Genomic DNA, 24,630 nt, shown 5'->3' on the forward strand with positions numbered 1-24,630 from the left:
CGACGTCATTACCGGCGCCGAATGTGCGTCACTTTCGATTATACCCCGGTGAGATCGCAGTAGCGATGTCGCAACGTGCAAAGTACCCCTAAGACTGGGGCCCATGCGCTGTCCCTTATCTCAACGGTAAACTTGATGGTAACCAGGTTCGTAACCCTGTCTCCTGTGCAAGCCCTGATACTACCTTCCCCCACAAAGGGAGCAGGCTGGACACCCAGTCACCAAAACCCCACAAATAATCACAGACAGGGGGAAACAAAATCTTGTGCACACAGCACTTAAACAAAAAGGAGGGACAGTATGTGAACTGGGGAATAACGCAAAAAGGGTATTAAATAATAACATGGCACCATATACAGGATAACTCCAGGAACCAGGAAGCAAAGCAATATCCGGCATAGAGCCCCGGTCTCCAGAAGCTTATAAAGGATGAGGGCAGCTTGTGGTGATCAGCAGCCTGAGCTCCCATCAAACAATCACAAGCCAACAGGCGTTAACTCCTGCTGAACTGGAGAGCAGAGAAACCAGAACCAGCCAACACCCAACACAAGCTGTGCAACTAAGTCATCCCACGCTGTTTGCCAGACTCTGCAGTGTGAACGGAGCCCGACGCAACCATGACACCCAACAAGTGTAACGCAGAACACCGCACAACGTGCATACACTGAGGAGCTGGTCATGTGACCCCTGACTCCTCCCCTCCATGTGACATCACCACAGGTCCTGGAAGCACAGAGCAGCCATATATCTAGTGTGCGGCTCTGCAGGTGGAGGTGTGCGGAGATTCCCCATTACTGGGCTCAGGCTCCATACACATTAGATGCTGGGGGAGAACAATCGCTCTATAGAAGAGAATTCTCCTGATTGCCCCGTGAAGGATGGATATGGACAGGGACAAGATGGCGGAGAGGATATTACCCCTCACCCTAGAGATCCTCTTCCGGCTTACTGGAGAGGTGAGAGATTCTGGTGACGTCACATTACATCATTCTTATCTATGGGAATAACAGATGGACAGAACTGGAGAGGTGAGGACTCTGGAAATGTCTGGAGTGAGATTTCTTACTGTGTCTCTCCATAACCAGGATTACACAGTAGTGAAGAAGACCTCTAGTGAGCGCTGTCAGGCCCCTGTGTCTGAGGGATGGGGAAGACCCCTGAGCCCAATCACGGGGCCTCCACCTCACCCCCCGATACATGAGGACATCAATGACCAGAAGATCCTAGAACTCACCTACAAGATGATTGAGCTGCTGACTGGAGAGGTGACACTGCTGGGAATGCTGGGACATTATACAGTAACGCTATGAAGGGATCGGGGGTGACGGTATCATTGTATGTGTCAGGTTCCTATAAGGTGTCAGGACGTCACCGTCTATTTCTCCATGGAGGAGTGGGAGTATTTAGAAGGACACAAAGATCTGTACAAGGACGTCATGATGGAGGTTCCCCAGTCCCTCACATCACCAGGTAATAGATAGGACTAAATACACACGGCCTATAATTATCTGTATGTAAGGAATGAATTCAGTCCCTGTATGTGTCTCCTCCAGGTCTATCCAGTAAGAGGACAACACCGGAGAGATGTCCCTGTCCTCTTCTCCCACAGGACTGTAAACAAGAAGATCCCGATGTTCCTCAGGATCATCAGGTAGATGGAGAGAAGGTGCCATGAAATCTCCCTATGATGTGTAGACGGCTGTGAAGGTCTTGTGCTCAGCCTTGTTTTAGCCTTCAGTATTATATGTGTTATACTTGTGTAGTGAGAGCGGTGGAGATGGCAGGATTAGAACTGATCAATAAATGTGACTTCTCCATCTGTCTGTGACTTTTACAATATTTGTTTCAGGGGGAAGATCTGCCCCATATTAATACTACAGAGACATATGTGAGGGGTGATGAATGGTGTAAAGAGGAGATTCCTACAGATAACCGCCCAGGTGAGTAGTGTCCACTAAATGCAGAGAAGTCACAGATTCTTCTCATTCAGCAGCTGCTACAATGTGGGACTAAGAAGAAGGAACAAAACTTATCCTAAAAATAAGGTGTAAGAGGTTTCCCATACATCCTAGACACGGGTGACGCGCCCGCACCAGGGCCGTGAGGGTTACTCATTACCGGGCCGGTGTAGGGAGGGATGTCACAGCGGCCAGGCCCGGCTCCGTGACCCCGGCGATGTCAATAAAGATGGAGGGAATATTTATAGGGGAGTTGAGTTATTCATGACGCCACCTATGGTATGCGGCCAGTTGCGAGACGCCGCTGCGGGAGGTGTCCACTGGGGAAGATGATGGTGCAGCTTAGTTGATATAGCTCTCCACAGGCAGAGCTGGGATCACCAGGGATGATGGGAATGATAGTCTCTGCTGCTGGCATGGTGGGACTTAACGTTGAGGTGCAGGACAGAGGATGCCGGTAATAACTGGACAGCACAGTGGCCGTAGTCTCCTTTACCTTTTACTTGGCAATTGTTACTACAAGCTCGGGAGTCTGTTCCAGCAGGTAATGGAGGTCCGGTCAGCCTGGAAGCAATGGAGAAAGGCCTCCAACCTAAGTGGATTGGAGGCCTTTCTTGTTGCGCTAAAGTGGGCGGGTCTCTGTGGCTTGGAGCTGTACAGTGACCTTCTTCCTTGTGTTGTTAATCTTCCTTACCCGAATAACGGGCAGCGCGAGCCTTTCCGGGTAGCGCTTCCCTAGGTTGCGGCTCCGATCTCTCCTTTGCTGCTTAACCTTTTGGGTGTTCCTTTTGGGCCAGGGGACTTGCAATCTCCTGCCCTCCGGGCTTCAATGATGGGGCTTTAGCACCCATACAGCCTAGGAACCCGGTGTCCTGCTTATTACTGCTCCTGAAGGGGTATATGTCACAGGTCTCTTTCAGCGACCATCTTACTCCTCTCCTTTCTTGGTCTCAAGTATCTCACTTTGTGTGTGTGTTTGTGTGTGTAACCCCTCCTCCAGGCCAGAATGCATATGGAAGCTCCCCTCAAAACGGGTTCTTGAGCTCCCCCTACTGGCCAGGAGTTAGGAAGTGTTGAATGTTGGTGTACCTAACCTGGGAGACCCCTTCTTTGCTTTAAGGTATAGCATCACCCCTTGTGAGGAGGGCAACGCCATTGTGGCTCCCAGACCACTGGGGTGTCACATGGGCAATGTGCAGTTTATAGTGGAATGAGTATCCTTTCTTATGTAGATATGGAATGAACATTGAAAAAGCACAATTTAGTGGATCTAAAAAGTCTTCCCACCTTTGATAAAATACCAGGTTTTGTCGTGTAACAATAATCCTACCAAGAAGAATAATTTCAGACCTTTTTCCATCTTTAATGTCACCCATAATCTGTACAATTCAACTGAGAAACAATCTGAAATCTTTTTGAGTGAAAAAAGATCTAAAATCATGTCGTTGCATAAGTATTTACACCCTTTCTTTTTAAAATGCTATACATCAGTCTACTCAGCTCTATAATATGGTGTCTGCAGATTGGACTGTATTTTCCTGGCAATGGGTTCACTTTAACTCCTTTCCGACACATTATATCTTACATTACAGTACAGTGCCACAAATGGACACAATTGTACATCCCGACGGATATGTGGGTTCAGGACAGGATCCAGCACGATCACCGCTGAGAGCTCGGTTTAAGAGATAGCTGAGCTCCTGCTGTAACAGCCAGATCTGGTGCCCGCACCGCCTCGACTGTTTATCCCTCTAAATACCATGATCCATATCGAATGCAGCATTTAGGAGGTTAGGAGAGAGAGCGGGCTCCCTCTCCTACCTCATAGGCACCCTTACTATGTCTCGTTGAGGCCCAATGATTGCCATGACAGCAGGAGGTCAAATAATCACCTCCTAATCTATCAGCTACTGTGTCCTGTTAGACCATGCCATGAGCATGATCTCATAGTTGTTCTGCCAGTGCTGCACTGACAGGTGTAATGTATTGCAATTTATGTGCATTGTAGTATATTATACCAGCGATCAGACTAATACAAGTTGTAGCCCCATAGAGGAGCACATGATCAAAAAATCAAATATATATATACAATTATGATATCCCTAAAAAGGTTATTTCATCCCTCAAAAAATAAATCTAAACAAGTTCATCAAATCATTTTTTTTTACTATAAAATTGTTTTTATTGTGTGAAGGAGGCAAAACATAAACAAATCCCCCATAAATGTGGTATCGCTAAAATAGTACTGATCCGAGGATAGAAGCCGTCTTATCACTTATCCCAAACACGAAGTGGCATAAAAAATGCCTGAACTGTTGGCTTTTGTTCATCCTGTCTCTGAAAAATCTGAATAAAAAGCGATCAAAAATGATGTGCCTGAAAATATCAATGAAAACTTCAACTCATCCCGCAAAAAATCAAGTCCTCAAATGACATTGTCAGCAGATATATAGAAAAATGATAGCTTCACAATATAGTGATGGAAAACTTTTTTGTAAAAATAAAGAGGGGTTTTTTTATTGTGTAACAGTAGCGAAACTTAAACTTGATAAGTCTGGTATCTCTCTAATTCCCCTAACTTGAAGAATAAAGCCATCTAACCACTAAACCGCACTACGAATGGCATAAAAAATAAAACAAATTCTTGATCTGCTGTTGATTTGTTTATTCTGCTTCCCAAGAAAAGCCGCACAGACAGCCCCCCCCGCCAATTCTCCTCCTCCCGGTAAGCTATATTCGGATTTTAAGATGTACCCCTCATTTTCCTCCCAAATTTTCGGGAGGAAAGTGCATTCTATAATCCGAAAAATACGGTAATTATTTTTTCTTCACAGTTCAATTGTATAACATTTTGTTGCACACCTGTGGTGTCAATATGATCACTGCACCCTTAGATAAACTCTTTGAGGGGTGTAGTTTGTAAATTGGGAGGGTTCTTTGTTCTATTCTGCAACATTTCAGCAAAGTCTACTTTTTCCTTCTGAGTAGTGATGGGTGGACATGGTCTGTAAAGTCCGGATCAGTGTGGTTTGAAACAAAGTCGAGTGCTGGTGTAACTGCTTGCAGGCCGCTCATTCTTCTTCCGGTCTCATAGACCCTCCCTATTACTAATATAGGGCTTAGTGGCAGCTGTGGGCTGTTATTAATCCCTTATTACCCCGATTGCCACCGCAAAAGGGTGATTGCGATGAGCCGGGTAAAGTTCGTAATTGTCACATCTAATTAATTTGACAATCCTGGGCAGCTGCAGGCTGCTATTTTTTGGCTAGGTGGGGGCCCAATAAGTATGGGTCTCCCCAGCCTGAGAATACCAGCCCCAACTGTCGGACTTTATCATGGCTGGGTATCAAAATAGCCTTATTCTTTATCCTTGCTGGTTTCAATAGATGGGGGACTTTACAACTATTTGTTTATTTATTTTTACACCATGACATAGACCCGCAGACAAGTTATGTGATTTCAAGCAGCCAAACACACTGTCACTCAGCCTGGGGGCGCATCTGACTGGAACCAATTACAGACGCCAGGACTGCCGGTGGGCGGGGAAAACAGTAAATATGTATGAGGATAATGAGCGGCCACAGAAGTAGAATGAGTGGCTTTTAAGCAGTTACAGCTGCGTCGGAGCCTTGGTAAGTATAGTGCTCTTGCTCCAATCCCCCTATCCCTTCTATATTTTTTTTTTGTTTGTTTTTAAATCCAGTTAGAGCCGCTGATCCCGGTTATCTGCGATTCTGCCCATCATTACTAAGGAGGAATTGCACAACAAATTGTGTGGTCCATTATCTTCTGTTGCTTTAGTAAAAGTAAAAGATTTGGCGCTAAAGTAACAGTTTTTGGGAAAATAACAAATTTTTCATTTATTGTTTCCACTTTGTTTTATTCCCTGTGAAGCAGGATCTGTTTGGTTAATCTAGGTACAATTGGGGGTAAATGGGAGCAGTGATATTAATAATTTTTGAGGGTTTAAGTATATAATTAATCGTCTGATCATTATATCAGTTTTGATATGTATACCAATACTTAATTATGATACTAATATAATTGTATGTATTTGTCTATGGGTGAATTTTTAGCAAATATAAATAAAAGGATTTTTTATTAATTTTGGGGTATTTTTGAATAAGGAATTGTATATTGGCCCCAACTACTATCTGATAAAGGGTTAAATAATCCCTGTGAAGCACTAAAAGCATTAAAAAATAGGAATGAGCAAACCTGAACTGTAAAGTTGAGGGTTCATACAGGATACCTACTATCTGGGGCTCGAACACAGACTAGTGTCCGAGTTCAGATGCTGAATAAAGTTTGTTGAAAGGCTGCAATACAGCCAATCACTAAGCTTTTCGGCATGGGGAAGATACCTGTTTCCTGCCGTGAACAAAAATAAATTAAAAAATGTGTAAAAACACAATGTGGCATCTCTAATATACACGGATCAGGCAGGGTTTATGCTCAACAAATCCTCGGCAACCAACCTCAGGACACTGTACCTAAATATGCAGATACCGGCTGAAAATAAGGGGCAGCAGGTGATTCTTTCCTTAGATGCTGCCAAAGCCTTTGACAGTGTAGAGTAGGGGTATTTATGGGCTACAATGTGGTCGATGGGGTTTAGGGAAGTGTATATTAGGTGGGTGCAGCTGCTGTACTCTGCTCCTAAGACAAGTATTAGGGCGAATGGCAGCATGTCAGACAGATTTTCTTTGGCACAATGCAGGGGTGCCCATTGTCCCCCCTGTTGTTTGCCATCATTATCGAATCACTAGCAGCGGTGATGCGGTGGGATCCGGATATAGTGGGATATCGATATGGGAGTGTGGAGGAGAAAGTGGCCTTGTATGCGGATGACCTACTATTGTTTTTAGGAGATGCAGGGGGTTTCTTGGAAAAGGTAATGCGGGTCATACTTAGTTTTCGAAAGATATCAGGACTTACTATAAATTGGGACAAATCGGTATTGATGCCTCTGAAGGAAACACCCTCCAATACGGTGGTGACTTGCGCCCCGATACAAGTGGTGTTAGAGTTCATATATCTGGGAATTATGATTTCCACTAAACTGACGCAGTATGAGCGTCTTAATCTCGCCCCCCTTTTACTTACATTCGAACAAAAATTTTTTGCCTGGTCTAAACTATACCTTACGGTGATGGGGAGAGTCAATTTAATTAAAATGATACTAATGCCCCAGCAGCTATATGTGTCCATAACGCCCCGGTGTGGCTACTGCAGAACAGGTTCTATAAAATTAAACTCCATTTGCCGAGCTTAATCTGGGGAAAAAAGCGCCCACGGATGAAGTTATTTACAGAGGCCGAAGGACGAAGGGGGACTTTACCTAAACCTTGGTGTTATTACTTAGCTGCCCAAAGCCAACACATGGTGGAGTTTAGTATGGTGGGCAGGGCCGGCGTCAGCACGCGGCATACCCGGGCAAATGCCGGGGCCCTGGAGAGCTGGGGGGGCCCACTCGGCCTCGTCAGTTCTGCTGCCCCCGGGCCGAGTTCCGGGGACAGCAGTCCTTTGGCAGTGGAAACTGTGGCTGCCGGCCCTTTAAGGCCCGCAGACCACAGCGTTCACTATGTTCTCCTGCATTGAGCATCATCTGTGGGCGGAGCTACCGCCCGGCGTCCTGCTCGGTTGCACAGATGAAGGAGTCACAGTGCCAGCCAGCGACCCCCAGCACATCGCTTCCCTCCAGCGCTGTGTGGGCCCCATCTGCACCGTGACCTGATCAGTATGTGGGACATCACTCCCTCCCCGCCCCTCCCTGTCCCCTCGTGCGTGTGTGGGCCCCGCAGAGCAAGGTGTGTGTTTATATGTATGTATGCATGCAGCAGAGCAGTATGCGTGTCTATGTATGTATGTATGTATGTATATATGCAGCAGAGCAGTGTGTGTCTGTATGTATGTATATATGCAGCAGAGCAGTATGCGTGTCTATATGTATGTATATATGCAGCAGAGCAGTGTGTGTGTGTGTCTGTATGTATGTATATATATATATATATATATATATGCAGCAGAGCAATATGCGTGTCTGTCTGTATGCATGTATGTATGCATGCAGAGCAGTATGCGTGTCTGTATGCATGCTAAGCAGTATGCGTGTCTGTATGTATGCATGCAGAGCAGTATGCGTGTCTGTATGCATGCAGAGCAGTATGCGTGTCTGTATGCATGTATGTATGCATGCAGAGCAGTATGCGTGTCTGTATGCATGCTAAGCAGTATGCGTGTCTGTATGTATGCATGTATGTATGCAGCAGAGCAGTATGCGTGTCTATGTATGCATGCTAAGCAGTATGCGTGTATGCATGTATGTATGCATGCAGAGCAGTATGCGTGTCTGTATGTATGCATTCAGAGCAGTATGCGTGTCTGTATGCATGCTAAGCAGTATGCATGTCTGTATGTATGTATGCAGCAGAGCAGTATGCGTGTCTGTATGTATGCATGCAGAGCAGTATGCGTGTCTGTATGCATGCAGAGCAGTATGCGTGTCTGTATGCATGTATGTATGCAGCAGAGCAGTATGCGTGTCTGTATGCATGCTAAGCAGTATGCGTGTATGCATGTATGTATGCAGCAGAGCAGTATGCGTGTCTGTATGTATGCAGCAGAGCAGTATGCGTGTCTGTATGTATGCATGTATGTATGTATGCAGCAGAGCAGTATGCGTGTCTGTATGTATGCAGCAGAGCAGTATACGTGTCTGTATGCATGCTAACCAGTATGCGTGTATGCATGTATGTATGCAGCAGAGCAGTATGCGTGTCTGTATGTATGCATGTATGTATGCAGCAGAGCAGTATGCGTGTCTGTATGTATGCATGTATGTATGCAGCAGAGCAGTATGCGTGTCTGTATGTATGTATGCAGCAGAGCAGTATGCGTGTCTGTATGTATGCAGCAGAGCAGTATACGTGTCTGTATGCATGCTAAGCAGTATGCATGTATGCATGCAGAGCAGTATGCGTGTCTGTCTGTATGTATGCATGTATGTATGCAGCAGAGCAGTATGCATGTCTGTATGCATGCTAAGCAGTATGCGTGTATGCATGTATGTATGCAGCAGTATGTGTGTGTATGTATGCAGCAGAGCAGTGTGTGTGTGTGTCTGTCTATATGTATGTATTCAGCAGAGCAGTATGTGTGTGTCTGTATGTATGTATGTCTGCAGCAGAGCAGTGTGTGTGTCTGTATGTATCTAGCAGAGCAGTATGTGTGTGTCTGATTATATATATGTATGTATGCAGCATAGCAGTGTGTGTCTCTGTATGTATGCATGTATGATGTGTATCTATGTATGTCAGTGTATATGACTGTATAGATTTGTCTGTTTTTATATGTATTTTTGTGAGTTTGTCTTTAAATATGTATATGTGCGTGTATGTATATGTGTGTGTGTCTGCGTGTTTATGGGGCCCACTGGGACTCTTCCACCCGGGGCCCACAAAAACCTGGAGCCGGCCCTGATGGTGGGCGTGGAGACCTTGGCGGGAGAAATTTTACGATATATGGTCGGAAAAGGCCCTCCGTTGGTTAGTCTGGAGGCAGGAAAGTTTCATCCACACGCCGCATCATATTCTACTATACAGCTGATAGATAAAGTATGGGGTAGGATCAAACAGGTGAGACAGGTAACGGGATTCACTAGATATACCCCCATATGGGATAATCCCAACATTCCGGAATTCTTATCCCTTAAGGAATTTGGGCAATGGAAGAGAATTGGTATCTGGTACCTCTCCCAAGTGGTGGAAGGGAATATATTTAAGACCTTTTGAAGGACTGCTAAAGTATTACCCACTGGGACATAGTATGTCTTACAAGTTCTTGCAGTCATGCATTTGAGTCGCAGAACAGAATAATGCGAATTGTTATACAACCGGACAGTGTAATCAACATACTAGGGACGCAGAGAGGAACGGCAGGCTGTATAACGATGGACTCCTGTCCATGTCTGTTGGGAGGCATCCAATTAGGGCATATGCGAATGGGTGGAGGATTTGGGAGAAATTGGAGAGTAGAAATGGGAGTCTATTTTGCAATATGTCACCAAAAGAGGGTGGGGGTTTGTGTGAGGACTACCCTCACAATTTGTTGTTATGTTTATTATATGGAAGTTTTGAAATGCAATAAAAATCTATCAAATTAAAAAAAAACATAACGTGGGGTGAGGGTCCCCACTATTTTTCATAACAAGTGCAGGTAGAGCAAACAGCTGTTGGTTGCAGGTCTCAGCTGTCTGCTTTACCTTGGCTGGCTATCAAAAATAAAGGGAACACCACACAGGTTTTTTTATTATTTAATTAAATAATTAAAAAAAGGGTGTGGGGTGCCTTCTATTTTTGATAACCAGCCAAAGTAAACAGGCAGCTGGAGCTGGTATTATCAGTCTAGGAAGGACCATGATTATTTGGCCCTTCCCAGCCTAATATTTCAGTCCACAGTCACCCAAGAAGTAGTACATACATTAGATGCACCAATTCTGATGCTTTGCCCAGCTCTTCCTGATTGCCCTGGTGGGTGGGGGGTTTCGGGGGGGTGGCAATCTGGGAAATACCATTGGGGTTGATGTCAGCTGTGAATTGACAGCTGGCATAAAGCCCAGGGTTTAGTAATGTATAAGCTTCTATCAGACACCCTCATTACTAACTCTGTAAGTGAACAGTTAAAAAACACATACACAGCAAAAAAAAGTAATTTGAATAAAGACTCCCTTGTTCACCAATTTCTTATTTAAACAGAAATCCTTACTGTTCTGACGTAATTCAATGGTGTAATGTCCCACGGCACCCATAAATTCCTATGGAGTCTCATTCTCAAATCAAAACTTCATATGTCACTCCCGGTCAGCGGCAGGTACAAAATTTCTCATGAGGGTGAGAAATTCTGGGTCTGCTGCTGATAGCGAGCGACCTAAGGAGCTTTGTTCTAATACTACTGACAGACAATCTCATTAATGATTCTCCAGTGAGCCTCTTACCACAAAATAGTTGTGATCGACGCTCTGAGACATGAACCTAGGAAGATGCTGAATTCAACACTGAATTGGAAAACTGCTAGAGCCGATCTTGTTGGCCTGATATCATTATCTAGTGGTCCTTGCTTTGTAGTCTTCGATTAGAATGTGAACTGTTTTGTCACAAATACCTTAGTGAATATTCGAATGTTGCAACATCACTTAATTTTAATGGATATTTTATATAGTTAAAAAAAATTTTTTCCAAGCTTTTAGATTATTGAAAAAGTAATAACAGTGTTATTGTTTGCAGGTGACTGTATTAGGAGATCAAAGAGACTTCGAAAAGCAGACTTTCAATCATATAATCTTGGTGTACCACAAGAAACATATAAAGAACACAGCGTTATCCCAGCTGTATCCTCAGTGCTTCAAAACAAAGATCTACCATCTGATCCAATAAAACAGGTTCTATCCTCTCATTCACCACAGACTAATACAGAAAATAAGAGTAATAAAAGAGATGTTAAAACTACCAAAGGAAAGAAGACATTTTCATGTTCAGAATGTGGGAAACATTTTATTGGTCAATCAAGACTTATTGTACATAAGAGAAGTCACACAGGGGAGAAGCCATATCCATGTTCAGAATGTGGGAAATGTTTTGCAGAAAAATCTAAACTTCTTAGACATGAGACAACTCACACAGGTGAGAAGCCATTTACATGTTTAGATTGTGGAAACCATTTTAACCATAAATACGAACTTATTATCCATCAGAGAAGTCACACAGGAGAGAAGCCATTTTCATGTTCAGAATGTGGGAAATGTTTTAGAAAGAAATCATCTTTTGTTATACATCAGAGAACTCACACAAGTGTGAAACCATTTTCATGTTCAGAATGTGGGAAATGTTTTGCAGATAAATCAACTCTTGTTAAACATCAGAGAACTCACACAGGGGAGAAGCCATATTCGTGTTCAGAGTGTGGGAAAGATTTTAATCACAAGTCAAATTTTCTTAAACATCTGAGACTTCACACAGGGGAGAAGCCATTTTCATGTTCAGAGTGTGGGAAATATTTTAATCAGAAATCAAATTTTCGTAAACATCAGAGAATTCACACAGATGAGAGGCCATTTTCATGCTCAGAATGTGAGAAATGTTTTAAAGATAAATCAACTCTTGTTAGACATCAGATAACTCACACAGGGGAGAAGCCATTTTCATGTTCAGAGTGTGGGAAATATTTTAATCAGAAATCAAATTTTCGTAAACATCAGAGAATTCATACTGATGTGAGGCCGTTTTCATGCTCAGAATGTGAGAAATGTTTTAATGCTAAATCAACTCTTGTTAGACATCAGATAACTCACACAGGGGAGAGGCCATTTTCATGTTCAGAGTGTGGGAAAGATTTTAATCGCAAATCAAATTTTCTTAAACATCTAAAAACTCACACAATTGAGAGGCCATTTTCATGCTCAGAATGTGAGAAATGTTTTGTAGATAAATCAACTCTTGTTAAACATCACAGCACTCACACTGGGGAGTAGCCATTTTCATGTTCAGACGTTCAGAAAAGTTTTGTGTGTAAACTGTATTTGGTTAAACATCAAAAAAATAGGCAAGAAGCTATATCTATGTTGAGATTATGGGGAAATGCTTTTATTTTAAAACAACTGTTGTTAATCATTAAAGAGCTCACATAGGTGAAAAGCAATTTTCATATCCAGAATGTAAAAAATGTTTTATTTGAAAATTTAATTTTTGTTTATCAGAAATTAAGACTTGTTATTCATAAAAGGGGTGAAGCCACCTTCATGTTCTGAATTTAAGTAATCAGCAGCAGCCTTAAAACTGACATGCGATCGCACTAATCAGTGAGTAGAAATGCAATCTGACCTCACCGCTCTCCTCTGCCTCATTCCAACGTGAAGAGTGGTCACTGCTGCAGATATTTTAACCTGTACCACCACCACCACTTCTGCTGCTGTTGACTGAAGACCTAAATAAAAGAAGAAAGAAGATCCCTGGCCGGTGGCATCGGTAGTTACCAGGCGCTCATGTGGAAAGAGACTGTGTTACGTCACTGGCTCTATACAGGTAATGGGAGCCTGTAAGGGCACAAAGGTTTCAAAGCGTTTTGAAGGCTAATGTGCCTCCTTCATCAGGGTTCCCAGGGATCTTAGTTACCTGCGGCAATCACAGCCGCTCTCCGTGCACACTGTGCAACAGGATCATTAGCCATACGGAGAGCGTTCTTCAGCATCTTCGGAAGCAAGCAGTGGTCTGAACCCCATGTACAGCTTCTATCAAGCCCTCAGTGCCGTATGCTTGAAGCATCAACACACCGCTACTCTAGCCCTACTTTAGCCTCCATTTGATCACCATCTTAGTTCCCTTTTTCATCTCCCAGGCAAGTACAAATATACAGTTAAACCTATGAATCAAGCCTGGTTTGTTTTAATTTACGGATTTGGTATTTATTTTCATACTTCAACAAACTTCAAAACTTTTTAGAGCACTTAACTAGCAGTTCTCAATCTATACCGTATGTGTTGGGAACTGCAGTAGTCTGTTTTGTCCATCGACGGATTAGCATCTGTGCTCGCTTTTGGCCAGGACTTTTTTTTTTTTTCCTGTCGAGAACCGAATTTGACCCAAACTTGACCCTTGATGTCTAACTCCATGCAAGTCACTGGAGACTTGAACTTGTGTGCTGTAAAATGGTCATAGTAAAGGCTAAGGCACTGCAAAAGGAAGCAAAATGGGGGTAAGTGTGGGACAATTTCCCTGCAAACAAATGTGGATAGAGAAATTACTTAAATGGGTTCTGTCACCATAGCATTTATGGTTACATAGCAAGTAAATGAAGGAAGTAACAGTTCCTACACAGACCAACAATTCTCAAAAATGGCCCTACATAGCCTGCTTTCAGAGATTACCCACACAGCCAAGTTAGGAATAATGGAATAGGACTCTACTTTGTTTGTTGTCAGTACTGGGCCCATGATTAACCCCTTAACGACCGCGGGCAGTAATATTACGTCCTAGCGGTCATAATGTTACTGCCCGCGGTCTGCCTCCGGCAGCATGCCGCGATCGGCGCACATCTCAGCTGATTTTCACAGCTGAGATGTGTGCCTGCTAGGCACGAGCAGAATCGTTATCTGCTTGTGCCGTTTAACCCCTGTGACAGCGCCATTATAATCGCCATCGCGGTAAACGTTTACTTACCGCCTGATACCGGAAGTCACGTGACGTGATCACGTGACTTCCGGTAGTTGTCATGGTAGCACAGGGTCATGTGATGACTCCTGTACCTGCCATGAATTACTTTCAGTTTCACTCGGCCCGCAGCCCAGTGAAGCAGAAAGAGAGCGTATCTGCTGTTTACAGCTGTGAGAGAGGGGAGCCAGCACGATCTGAAAATGGCATGCATCATATAAAAAGTGCAAATTCACAGATTTATTCCAACTGTACTGTAATATAAATGAGATTTTTAGCAAATAATTGATCAATTCTTTGAGCCACCCCTGCAAACGTCACGGCAAATCTCAATAGGGGGGTCCTACTCTATATTCTTTATTTCATGTGCCATGCAGCCTCCTAGATAAAGTTAAAAGCAGAACCATAATGGAGCACACATACCTATAACCTGTATATATAACCGCTTCTATGTTGCGAAAGAGGCAGCAACCATTGATAAAGGCGGACCAGATCCAAGTATGGTGCTTAATTAGCAATGCCTGTGGAAAGGGTGAGGCAACTGAATGTGTACAGCTACCAACAGGGGGAATATATTGCAAACCAAGATCAGGCGTGCATAGCATGGTGGTTTTCTCTGTTATGACTGTAGTTATGCTACAATTCTGGTGACTGACCATCACCATACCATGCACGCCTGATTTTGGTTTGCAATGTATTCCTCCTGTTGGTAGCTGTTCAGATTCAGTTACCTCACCCCTTTCCACAGACAATGCTAATTAAGCACCATTCTTGGATCTGGTCCGCCTTTATCAATGGTTGCTGTCTGGCACTGGGAAGGTCAGTTCTGATATAGTCCTGGTATGTGTAGAGCTTGCTCCACATGCTGGGACCTGGGCTGGTCTCTATCCACAATTGCCTTTTTTGCAACATGGAAGCGGCTATATACAGGTTACAGGTATGTGTGCTCCATTATGGTTCTGCTTTTAACTTTATCTAGGAGGCCGCATGGCACATGAAATACGTAATATAGGTTAGGACCCCCCTATTGAGATTTGCCGTGACGTTGGCAGGGGTGGCTCAAAGAATTGATCAATTATTTGCTAAAAATCTCATTTTTTTTATTATAGTACAGTTGGAATAAATCTGTGAATTTTCACTTTTTATATGATGCATGCCAATTTCAGGTCGTGCTGGCTCCTTTTTCTCTGTTTACAGCTGTGTAGCTGTGATTAGCAGATAGGGCAGAGCGATCGGATTGTTGATCGATATAGCCCCCTAGGGCGACTAGTAACATAAAAGTAAAAAAAAAAGGTTTAAAAAATTAAAAAAGCCCCTAAAAGTTCAAATCACCCCCCCTTTTGCCTCATTGAAAATTAAAGGGTTAAAAAAATAAAAAATATACAGACATTTGGTATCGCCGCGTTCAGAAACGCCCGATCTATCAAAATATAAATCAATTAATCTGATCAGTAAATGGCGTAGCAGCAAAAAAATCCAAATGCCAAAATGACTTTTTGTCACAACTTTTGTGCAAAATGCAATAACAGGCGATCAAAACATAGCATCTGCGTAAAAATGGTACCGTTAAAAACGTCAGCTCGAGACGCAAAAAATAATCCATCATTGAGTCATAGATCCCGAAAAATGAGAACGTTACGGGTCATGGAATATGGCGTAAAACGTGCGCCACTTTTTTCGGACAAACTGACGATTTTTTTAACCCCTTATATAAAAGTAAACCTATACATGTTTGGTGTCTATGAACTCGCACTGACCTGAGGCATCACACCCACACATCAGTTTTACCATATAGCGAACACAGTGAATAAAATATCTCAAAAACAATAGTGCTATCGCACTTTTCTTTGCAATTTTTTTTTTGCATTTGGAATTTTTTTGTCGTTTTCCAGTACGCTATATGGTAAAACTTATGATTTAATTTAAAATTACAGCTCGTTCCGCAAACAATGAGCCCTCACATGACCATATTGACTCAAAAATAAAAAAGTTACGTCTCTCAGAAGAAGAATGGAGGAAAAAAAAACGGAAAGCGAAAAATCGGCCAGTCATGAAGGGGTTAAGAGGGGAGTCAGTGGAAGCTGAAGCGAAGGAACTGGAACTAAATGTGTTAGACCCATCACTCTACGTGGAGACGTGTGGACACATACTATTACACCATGTTGATGAAACGCTACCTCCTGCTAATATTGAGTGTACCTGATGGTGCTGCTGGATATTGTGGTGTTCTGAGGACCGTCCTGTCGCCTGCGTGCACCAGAGGCAGGTGTTTCATTTGGGTGCGTAGCAGGAACAGATCAACCACGTCCTCTCCTTGCAGCAGCACCACCACAAGCAGCACCATGTCCTCTAATTAACGGCCTCCTCATGGTTTTACATCACAAAAAAATTGAAGGTAGAGAAGAGGCTGTTAGGGTTGTATGCACGAGGCTAGATTACACCAGTATGCACCAGGCTATATTAGAACAGTATACACCAGGCGGTATTTGAGGGTTTTTATCACCAGGCGGTATTAGAATAGCATTGCGCCAAGCGGTATTAGAACAGTATTGCACCAGGCTGTATTAGTGCACTATGCACCAGACGGTATTAGATCTGATTAAATCAGCTGGTATTAAGGCAGTATTGCACCAGGCGATATTACAGCAGTATTGCACCCGGCGATATTACAGCAGTATTGCACCAGGCAGTTTTAGAGCTGTTTGCACCAGCCATTGTTCGAGCTCTTTGCACCAGGCAGTATTAGATCTGATTAAACCAGCAGGTATTAGAGCAGTATTGCACTAGGCAGTATAACAGCTGTATTGCACGAGACATTGTTCAAGCTGTTTGCACCAAGTGGTATTTGAGCTGATTAAACCAGGTAGTATAATATATATTATATATATTATTATATGTTTGCACCAGGCGATATTAGAGCTATATTGCACCAGGCTATATTAGAGCTGTTTGCACTAGGCAATATTAAAGTAATATTGCGCCAGGTGGTAATAAAGTAGTATTGCACCAGTCGATATTAGAGTAGTATTTCAACAGGCTGTATTAGAGCTGTTTGCACAAGCCATTGTTCAAGCTCTTTGCACCAGGGGGTATTAGATCTGATTAAACCAGCTGGTAGTAGAGCAGTATTGCTCCAGGCGGTATTAAAGTAATGTTGTGCCAGGCGTATGGGAGCTGTGTGCACCAGCGATTGTTCGAATTCTTTGCACCAGGCGGTATTAGATCTGATTAAACCAGCCGGTAGTAGAGCAATATTGCTCCAGGCGGTATTACAGCTGTATTGCACCAGGTGTTGTTCGAGCTGTTTGCACCAGGTGGTATTGGGTATTGGAGCTGATTAAACCAAGTAGTATTAGAGATGTTTGCACCAGGCGATATTAGAGCTATTTTGCACCAGGCTATATTAGCGCTGTTTACACAAGGCAATATTAAAGTAATATTGCGCCAGGCGATATTAAAGTAGTATTGCACCAGGCGATATTAGAGCAGTATTGCACCATGCAGTATTAGAGCTGTTTTCACCAGCCATTATTTGCGCTCTTTGCACCAGGCAGTATTAGATCTGATTTAAATCAGCTGGTAGTAGAGCAGTATTGCACCCAGCGGTATTAAAGTAATATTGCACCAGGCGGTATTAAAGTAGTATTGCACCAGGCGATATTAGAGCAGTGTTGTGCCAAGCAGTATTAGAGCTGTTTGCCCAGCCATTGTTCGAACTCTTTGCACCAGGCGGTATTAGATCTGATTACATCAGCTGGTAGTAGAGCAGTATTGCACCAGGCGGTATTACAGCTGTATTGCACCAGGTGTTGTTCGAGCTCTTTGCACCAGGTGGTATTGGAGCTGATTAAACCAGGCGGTATTAGAGTTGTTTGGATCATGAGTTATTCGAGCTGTTTGGACCAGGCGGTATTACAGCAGATTAAACCAGGCGGTATTACACCAGTATTGCACCAGGCGGTATTAGAGCAGATTAAACCAGGCGGTATTACACCAGTATTGCACCAAGCAGTATTAGAGTAGTATTGCACCAGGCTCTATTAGAGCTGTTTGGAGTAGGCGGTATTAGAGCAGTAGTGTACCAGCTACAGTGCTGGCCAAAAGAATTGGCACCCCAATACTCAGTTTCTTCCTGAAAATGATTGCAATCACAAATTCTTTGGTATTATTATCTTCATTTAATTTGTCTTCAATGAAAAAAAAAAATTGTCATAAAGCCAAATTGGATATAATTCCATACCAAACATAAAAAGGGGGTGGACAAAAGTATTGGCACTGTCTGAAAAATCATGGGATGCTTCTCTAATTTCATAGTATCATAGTTTTTAAGGTTGAAGGGAGACTCTAAGGGCGGCTTTGCACGTTGCAACATCGCACATGCGATGTCGGTGGGGTCAAATCGAAAGTGACGCACATCCGGCGTCACTTTCGACATTGTAGTGTGTAAATTCTAGATGATACGATTAACGAGCGCAAAAGCATCGTTATCGTATCATCTGTGCATTCTCCGACATTTCCATAATGCCGGTGCCGCGACAGGTACGATGTAGTTCCTCGTTCCTGCGGCAGCACACATCGCTGTGTGTGAAGCCGCAGGAGCGAGGAACATCACCTTACCTGCCGCCAGCGTCTATGTGGAAGGAAGGAGTTGGGCGGGATGTTTACATCCTGCTCACCTACGCCCCTCCGCTACTATTGGCCGCCTGCCGTGTGACGTCGCTCTGATGTTGTACGACCCGCCCCCTTAGGAAGGAGGCGGGACGCCGACCAGAGCGACGTCGCACGCCAGTTAAGTGCATGTGAAGCTGCCGTAGCGATAATGTTCGCTACGGCAGCTATCACAAGATATCGCTGCCGCGATGGGGGCGGGGACTATCGCGTGCGACATCGCAGCATCGGCTTGCAATGTCGTAATGTGCAATGCCCGCCTTAGTCCATCTAGTTCAACCCGTAGCCTAACATGTTGATCCAGAGGAAGGCAAAAAAAAACCAATGTGGCAAACAAGCTCCAATAGGGAAATAAATTCTTTCCTGACTCCACATACGGCAATCAGACTAGTTCCATGGATCAACACCCTGTCATAAAATCTAATATACATAACTGGTAATATTAAATTTTTCAAGAAAGGCGTCCAGGCTCTGCTTAAATGTTAGTAGGGAATCACTCATTACAACAATATGCGGCAGAGAGTTCAATAGTTTCACTGCTCGTACAGTAAAGAATCCTCGTCTGTGATTATGATTAAACCTTCCTTCCTCAAGACGTAGAAGATGCCCCCGTGTTCCAGTCGCAGGCCTAGGTGTAAAAAGATCATTGGAAAGGTCTCTCTACTGTCCCCTCATATATTTATACATTGTGATTAGATCCCCCCTAAACCTTCGTTTTTCCAAACTAAATAACCCCAAGTTTAATAACGTTGGTATTGCAGCCCACCCATTTCTCTAATAATCTTGGTCGCTCTTCTCTGCACCCTCTCCAGTTCAGCTATGTCCTTCTTATATATCGGTGACCAGAATTGTACACAGTATTCTAAGTGCGGTCGCACTAGTGACTTGTACAGAGGTAGAACTATATTTTTTTCATGAACACTTATACCTCTTTTAATACATCCCATTATTTTATTAGCCCTGGCAGCAGTTGCCTGACACTGTCCACTAAAGTGAAGTTTACCATCCACCCATACATCCAAGTCTTTTTCTGTGTCTGTTTTACCCAGTGTTCTACAATTAAGATTAATTACACAAATTAATTTGTGTAATTAACAGCACTTGTAAGTTACCTGTGGCACCTAACAGGTGTTGGCAATAACTAAATCACACTTGCAGCCAGTTGACATGGATAAAGTTGACTCAACCTCTGTGCTGTGTCCTTGTGTGTACCACATTGAGCATGGAGAAAAGAAAGAAGACCAAAGAACTATCTGAGGACTTGAGAATCCAAATTGTGAGGAAGCATGAGCAATTTCAAGGCTACAAGTCCATCTCCAAAGACCTGAAAGTTCCTGTGTCTACGGTGTGCAGTGTCATCAAGAAGTTTAAAGCCCATGGCACTGTGGCTAACCTCCCTAGATGTGGAAGGAAAAGAAAAATTGACAAAAGATTTCAACGCAAGATTGTGCGGATGGTGGATAAAGAACCTCGACTAACATCCAAACAAGTTCAAGCTGCCCTGCAGTCCGAGGGTACAACAGTGTCAACCCGTACTATCCGTCGGCGTCTGAATGAAAACAGACTGTATGGTAGGATACCCAGGAAGACCCCACTTCTTACACCGAGACATAAAAAAGCCAGGCTGGAGTTTGCCAAAACTTACCTGAGAAAGCCTAAAACGTTTTGGAAGAATGTTCTCTGGTCAGATGAGACAAAAGTAGATCTTTTTGGGAAAAGCCATCAACATAAAGTTTACAGGAAAAAAAAAAGAGGCATTCAAAGAAAAGAACACGGTCCCTACAGTCAAACATGGTGGAGGTTCCCTGATGTTTTGGGGTTGCTTTGCTGCCTCTGGCACTGGACTACTTGACCATGTGCATGGCATTATGAAGTTTGAAGACTACCAACACATTTTGCAGCATAATGTAGGGCCCAGTGTGAGAAAGCTGGGTCTCCCTCCGAGATCATGGGTCTTCCAGCAGGACAATGACCCAAAACACACTTCAAAAAGCACTAGAAAATGGTTTGAGAGAAAGCACTGGAGACTACTAAAGTGGCCAGCAATGAGTCCAGACCTGAATCCCATAGAACACCTCTGGAGAGATATCAAAATGGCAGTTCGGAGAAGGCACCCTTCAAATCTCAGGGACCTGGAGCAGTTTGCCAAAGAAGAATGGTCTAAAATTTCAGCAGAGCATTATAAGAAACTCATTGATGGTTACCGGAAGCGGTTGTTCGCAGTTATTTTGGCTAAAGGTTGTGCAACCAAGTATTAGGCTAAGGGTGCCAATACTTTTGTCTGGCCCATTTTTGGAGTTTTGTGTGAAATGATCAATGATTTGATTTTTGTTTCATTCTCTGTGTTTTTTTCATTGCAAGCAAAATAAATGAAGATAATAATACCAAAGAATTTGTGATTTTTTTTTTAAACATTTTCAAGAAGAAACTGAGTATTATCTGACAGAATTGCAGGGGTGCCAATACTTTTGGCCAGCACTGTATATTCGAGGTGTTCGCACCAGGCGGTATTAGATCAGATTAAACCAGGTGGTTTGCACCAGGTGGTATTCGAGCTGTTTGTACTAGGTGGTATTACAGATGTTTAAACCAGTTGGTATTAGGGCACTCTTCACTACACACAAACCTCAAAAGGATGTATCAAGGGGTATCATAGACCAACAAAACTAAGAAGAAAAAAAACCCCCATAAAATTCAAATCTTTATTATAAATCAAAAATTAGTAAAGTGCAAGTAAAACCAAGGTAAGTAAAGTGCAAGTAAAACCAAGGTACTAGCATACAAATTTAGGAGACGGGGCCCGGGCCAGGATTCCCTGATGACTCCCTTCCTAGCCGTGGAGGTTGGCACCCTAATAATGGACGAAAATGGCACCCCCGCTCAACGTGGACTGGCCCCTCAACGTGGACTGGCCCTTATTCACCCTATACTGGTTGTAAAAGTGCTGCTATTCTAAATGAGGGCCTTAAAAATCCATAGTGATTCCACCACATCCAAATATATAGTGCATGGCAGGGAGTAATAGGTATGGGAAGGCAGCTACAGGTGCACACACGTGTCCTAAGCACACTCTTGGGGGAGCTGAGCTACTAACTGCAAAGGTGCTGGGAGGAGGATGCAGGAGCACACATGGACAGCTGCAGGGCAGCAGGGAGGAAATTCAAATAACCCCCATTTTGCCCCCTTGAAAATAAAACAATTTAAAAAAACAACAACCATACACTTATTTGGTATCGCACGTTCAGAAATGCCTGATCTATCAAAATATAAAATAAATGAATCTGATCTGTAAAGGGTGTAATGAGAAAAAAAAAAAAATCAAAGCTTCAGAATTGCGATTTTTTTTTTTGGTCACCATAACATGACAATAAAATGCAATGAGAAGCGATCAAGACATTGCATCTATCCAAAAATGGTATAATTAAAAATTTATTAGTAGGGCCTTGAGCACTACCTCCTGAAACTAAAGGAATGTGCCGGTCTGGCCTGCACATCAAGATAGCATGTAAGTGTTATACATTGCGGTCTGTACGATGTGCACGGACACCTTCCTGTACCACACCTTAGCTTTTCACATGACACTGTACTGCTGGAGGACTTGATCCTCCCATGTTCTTACTGTACCCTAGGACACCTTCTGGCTTGGGGACCTGCGTAGAGGTGCTTTGTACAGTGGTGGAAGTTTTGCCATTACCATTTATTGTGTCCAAGAAAAGGACATCCCTCTAGTCTTTATACTTAACCACCAGCATGTTATCGTTACATTGGGATCTGCTCTCAACCTTTCTGAGCAGCTGCCCAACTGGCGTCTGTAACGTCTGCCCTTGAATAGACTTAGGATGACTGTCACGGACAGACTAGGGCTAGCCACCAAGTTGGCAGGATCTCATGAACCCTGAAACCCTTTAATGCCTGTACAGGGATTTGGAATTACACAAGGTCCAAGAGATTGCTGCCTATGGAAGGCTGCAATCCAGGAAAGAGTGGTCATCAGGCTGGGCCAAAACCAGGAGTCTCAAAAAGGGACAAAATCGGCAGGTAGGAGCGTAGTCAGGAAATCAGGCAGAAGTCAAAACCAGAGATGGCGGCGAGGTACAAAAACGGCAGGCAGGAGAGTAGTCAATGAGCAGTCAGAGGTCAAAACACAGGGATCAATAGTCAGAACAGGAACCAGACACTAGCAGGAATACAAAATTATCTCTGGCAGTGACCAGCAGACAAGAGGGGGGGATTAGATGGGTATGGTGTCTTCCCATTGGCCGTAGCTGAATGGTGGTAAGTTCAGCTGGAAGACATATGTTAGGGTGAACTCTTAACCAGAGATCACTTGTTGCCTACTGCCTGGCTTAATTGGTGTGGATCATGCGTAAAGAAATAACGTCAGACACAGTCAGATGTGAAATTTCTTCTTGGTCACAGTAAAAATGGCAGCGAACAGAACAGGAAAGATCATGCGGCCTCTGATATAGGCTAGGGGCATACACAAGTTCGGATATGCCCATTTAGTGGGACAGTTCATGGGTTAGCCAATGGGGAGATCCGTATTGCTGCTGATGGGCGGGTCTGACGTCAGTGGATGAAACCATGGTGTCATCTGATCTGTGGGTTGGTCCTCTAGCTTGACCAGTGGTTCTTTTACTTATATGGTGGTCTTCTTACATCTGGACATTCCTTGCATTCCAGGCAAGGTGTGGAGAACAGGAGAAGGTGGTCATCTTCAAATCTGTGTTATGTGTATGATCTGAAATTTGAATTATGTTAATATTAAGAGGCCAATCTGTGGGGGGGCGGAGCCTGGGCGAGCGGCCGGCCAATCCGTGTGGGGGCACAGCCTGGGCGAGCGGCCAATCTGTGCGGGGTGCGGGGCTATGGCGAGCTCAGCGGCCAATCAGCTTTGTGTCACCGTAAGGACACAATTTTGGAGGAAGACAGACAGACAGACAGACAGACAGAATAAGGCAATTATATATATAGATATCAAATCCACAATATAGAGATGAATAGGTCGCACTCCAAAGGTCAAATAAAGGAAAACTGTTTATTCCACGATCACATCAAGGGTACAGGTAGTGAGGGAGGATGAGGGTGTGCCACGTCGGACGACAGCAGCCGTTTCGCAAGTGAACTTGCTTCTACGGGTCCAGTGCATGCAAAGGTGCTGTATCCGCCCTTAAATAACAGGTAATGCGGGTGCAGCGTCCTTGCGTGAAAAAAGTGCAATTTAAAAACACATACCAGCTGTACATGTATCAGATTCACATAGATACTTAATTTATATTAAATTATAAACAATCGTTACATACATGGGTATAGTTAGAGTAAGAAATTATTCAAATATTATGCTTATTATAATCTATCAGAGAACATTACAGAAAGCAAATTTAGAAAGGGGAAAACAGCATTATAAGAACACTGACAAGTCATTTTTGTCGTTCAGGCCAAGGGGACCGAGAGCATTTAAGTCCATAATCAATCTAGATTCTTTTCTAAGTAAATAGCGATGCATATCGCCTCCTGTGGGACAAGGATTAATTTTTATTATGCCTGCAAATCTCAGAAGACGTGGATTACCACCATGATACTCCTGCATGTGGGCAATTAAACGTGGAGAACCTATCCCAGAGACTATAGACTTAAAATGCTCTCTAAATCGAACATATAAAGGCCGAATCGTTTTACCTATATAATATCTTTGACAAGGGCAGAAGATAACATATACCAGATAATTGGACTTACAGGTAATAAGATCTTTTATTTTAAACAGCTCCGTGCCAATTTTTAAAGTGTCTCCTGTTTGATGG

The 24,630-nt window shown here is 43.4% G+C and overlaps 1 protein-coding gene across 1 annotated transcript in view; it reads left to right on the plus strand.

The window, feature by feature from the left end:
* Positions 1-743: 743 nt before the first annotated feature.
* LOC142313060 (uncharacterized) overlaps positions 744-24,630 on the plus strand; it is an 80,490-nt gene continuing 56,603 nt past the window's right edge. The window contains 4 exon segments of the mRNA XM_075352044.1: positions 744-1,470; positions 1,554-1,651; positions 1,850-1,940; positions 11,243-12,485. Coding sequence (XP_075208159.1) covers positions 1,338-1,470; positions 1,554-1,651; positions 1,850-1,940; positions 11,243-12,485 — 1,565 coding nt within the window. The 5' untranslated portion in view covers positions 744-1,337.

The sequence above is a fragment of the Anomaloglossus baeobatrachus genome, chromosome 5, assembly GCF_048569485.1.
Source record: "Anomaloglossus baeobatrachus isolate aAnoBae1 chromosome 5, aAnoBae1.hap1, whole genome shotgun sequence".
NCBI classification, from domain to species: domain Eukaryota; kingdom Metazoa; phylum Chordata; class Amphibia; order Anura; family Aromobatidae; genus Anomaloglossus; species Anomaloglossus baeobatrachus.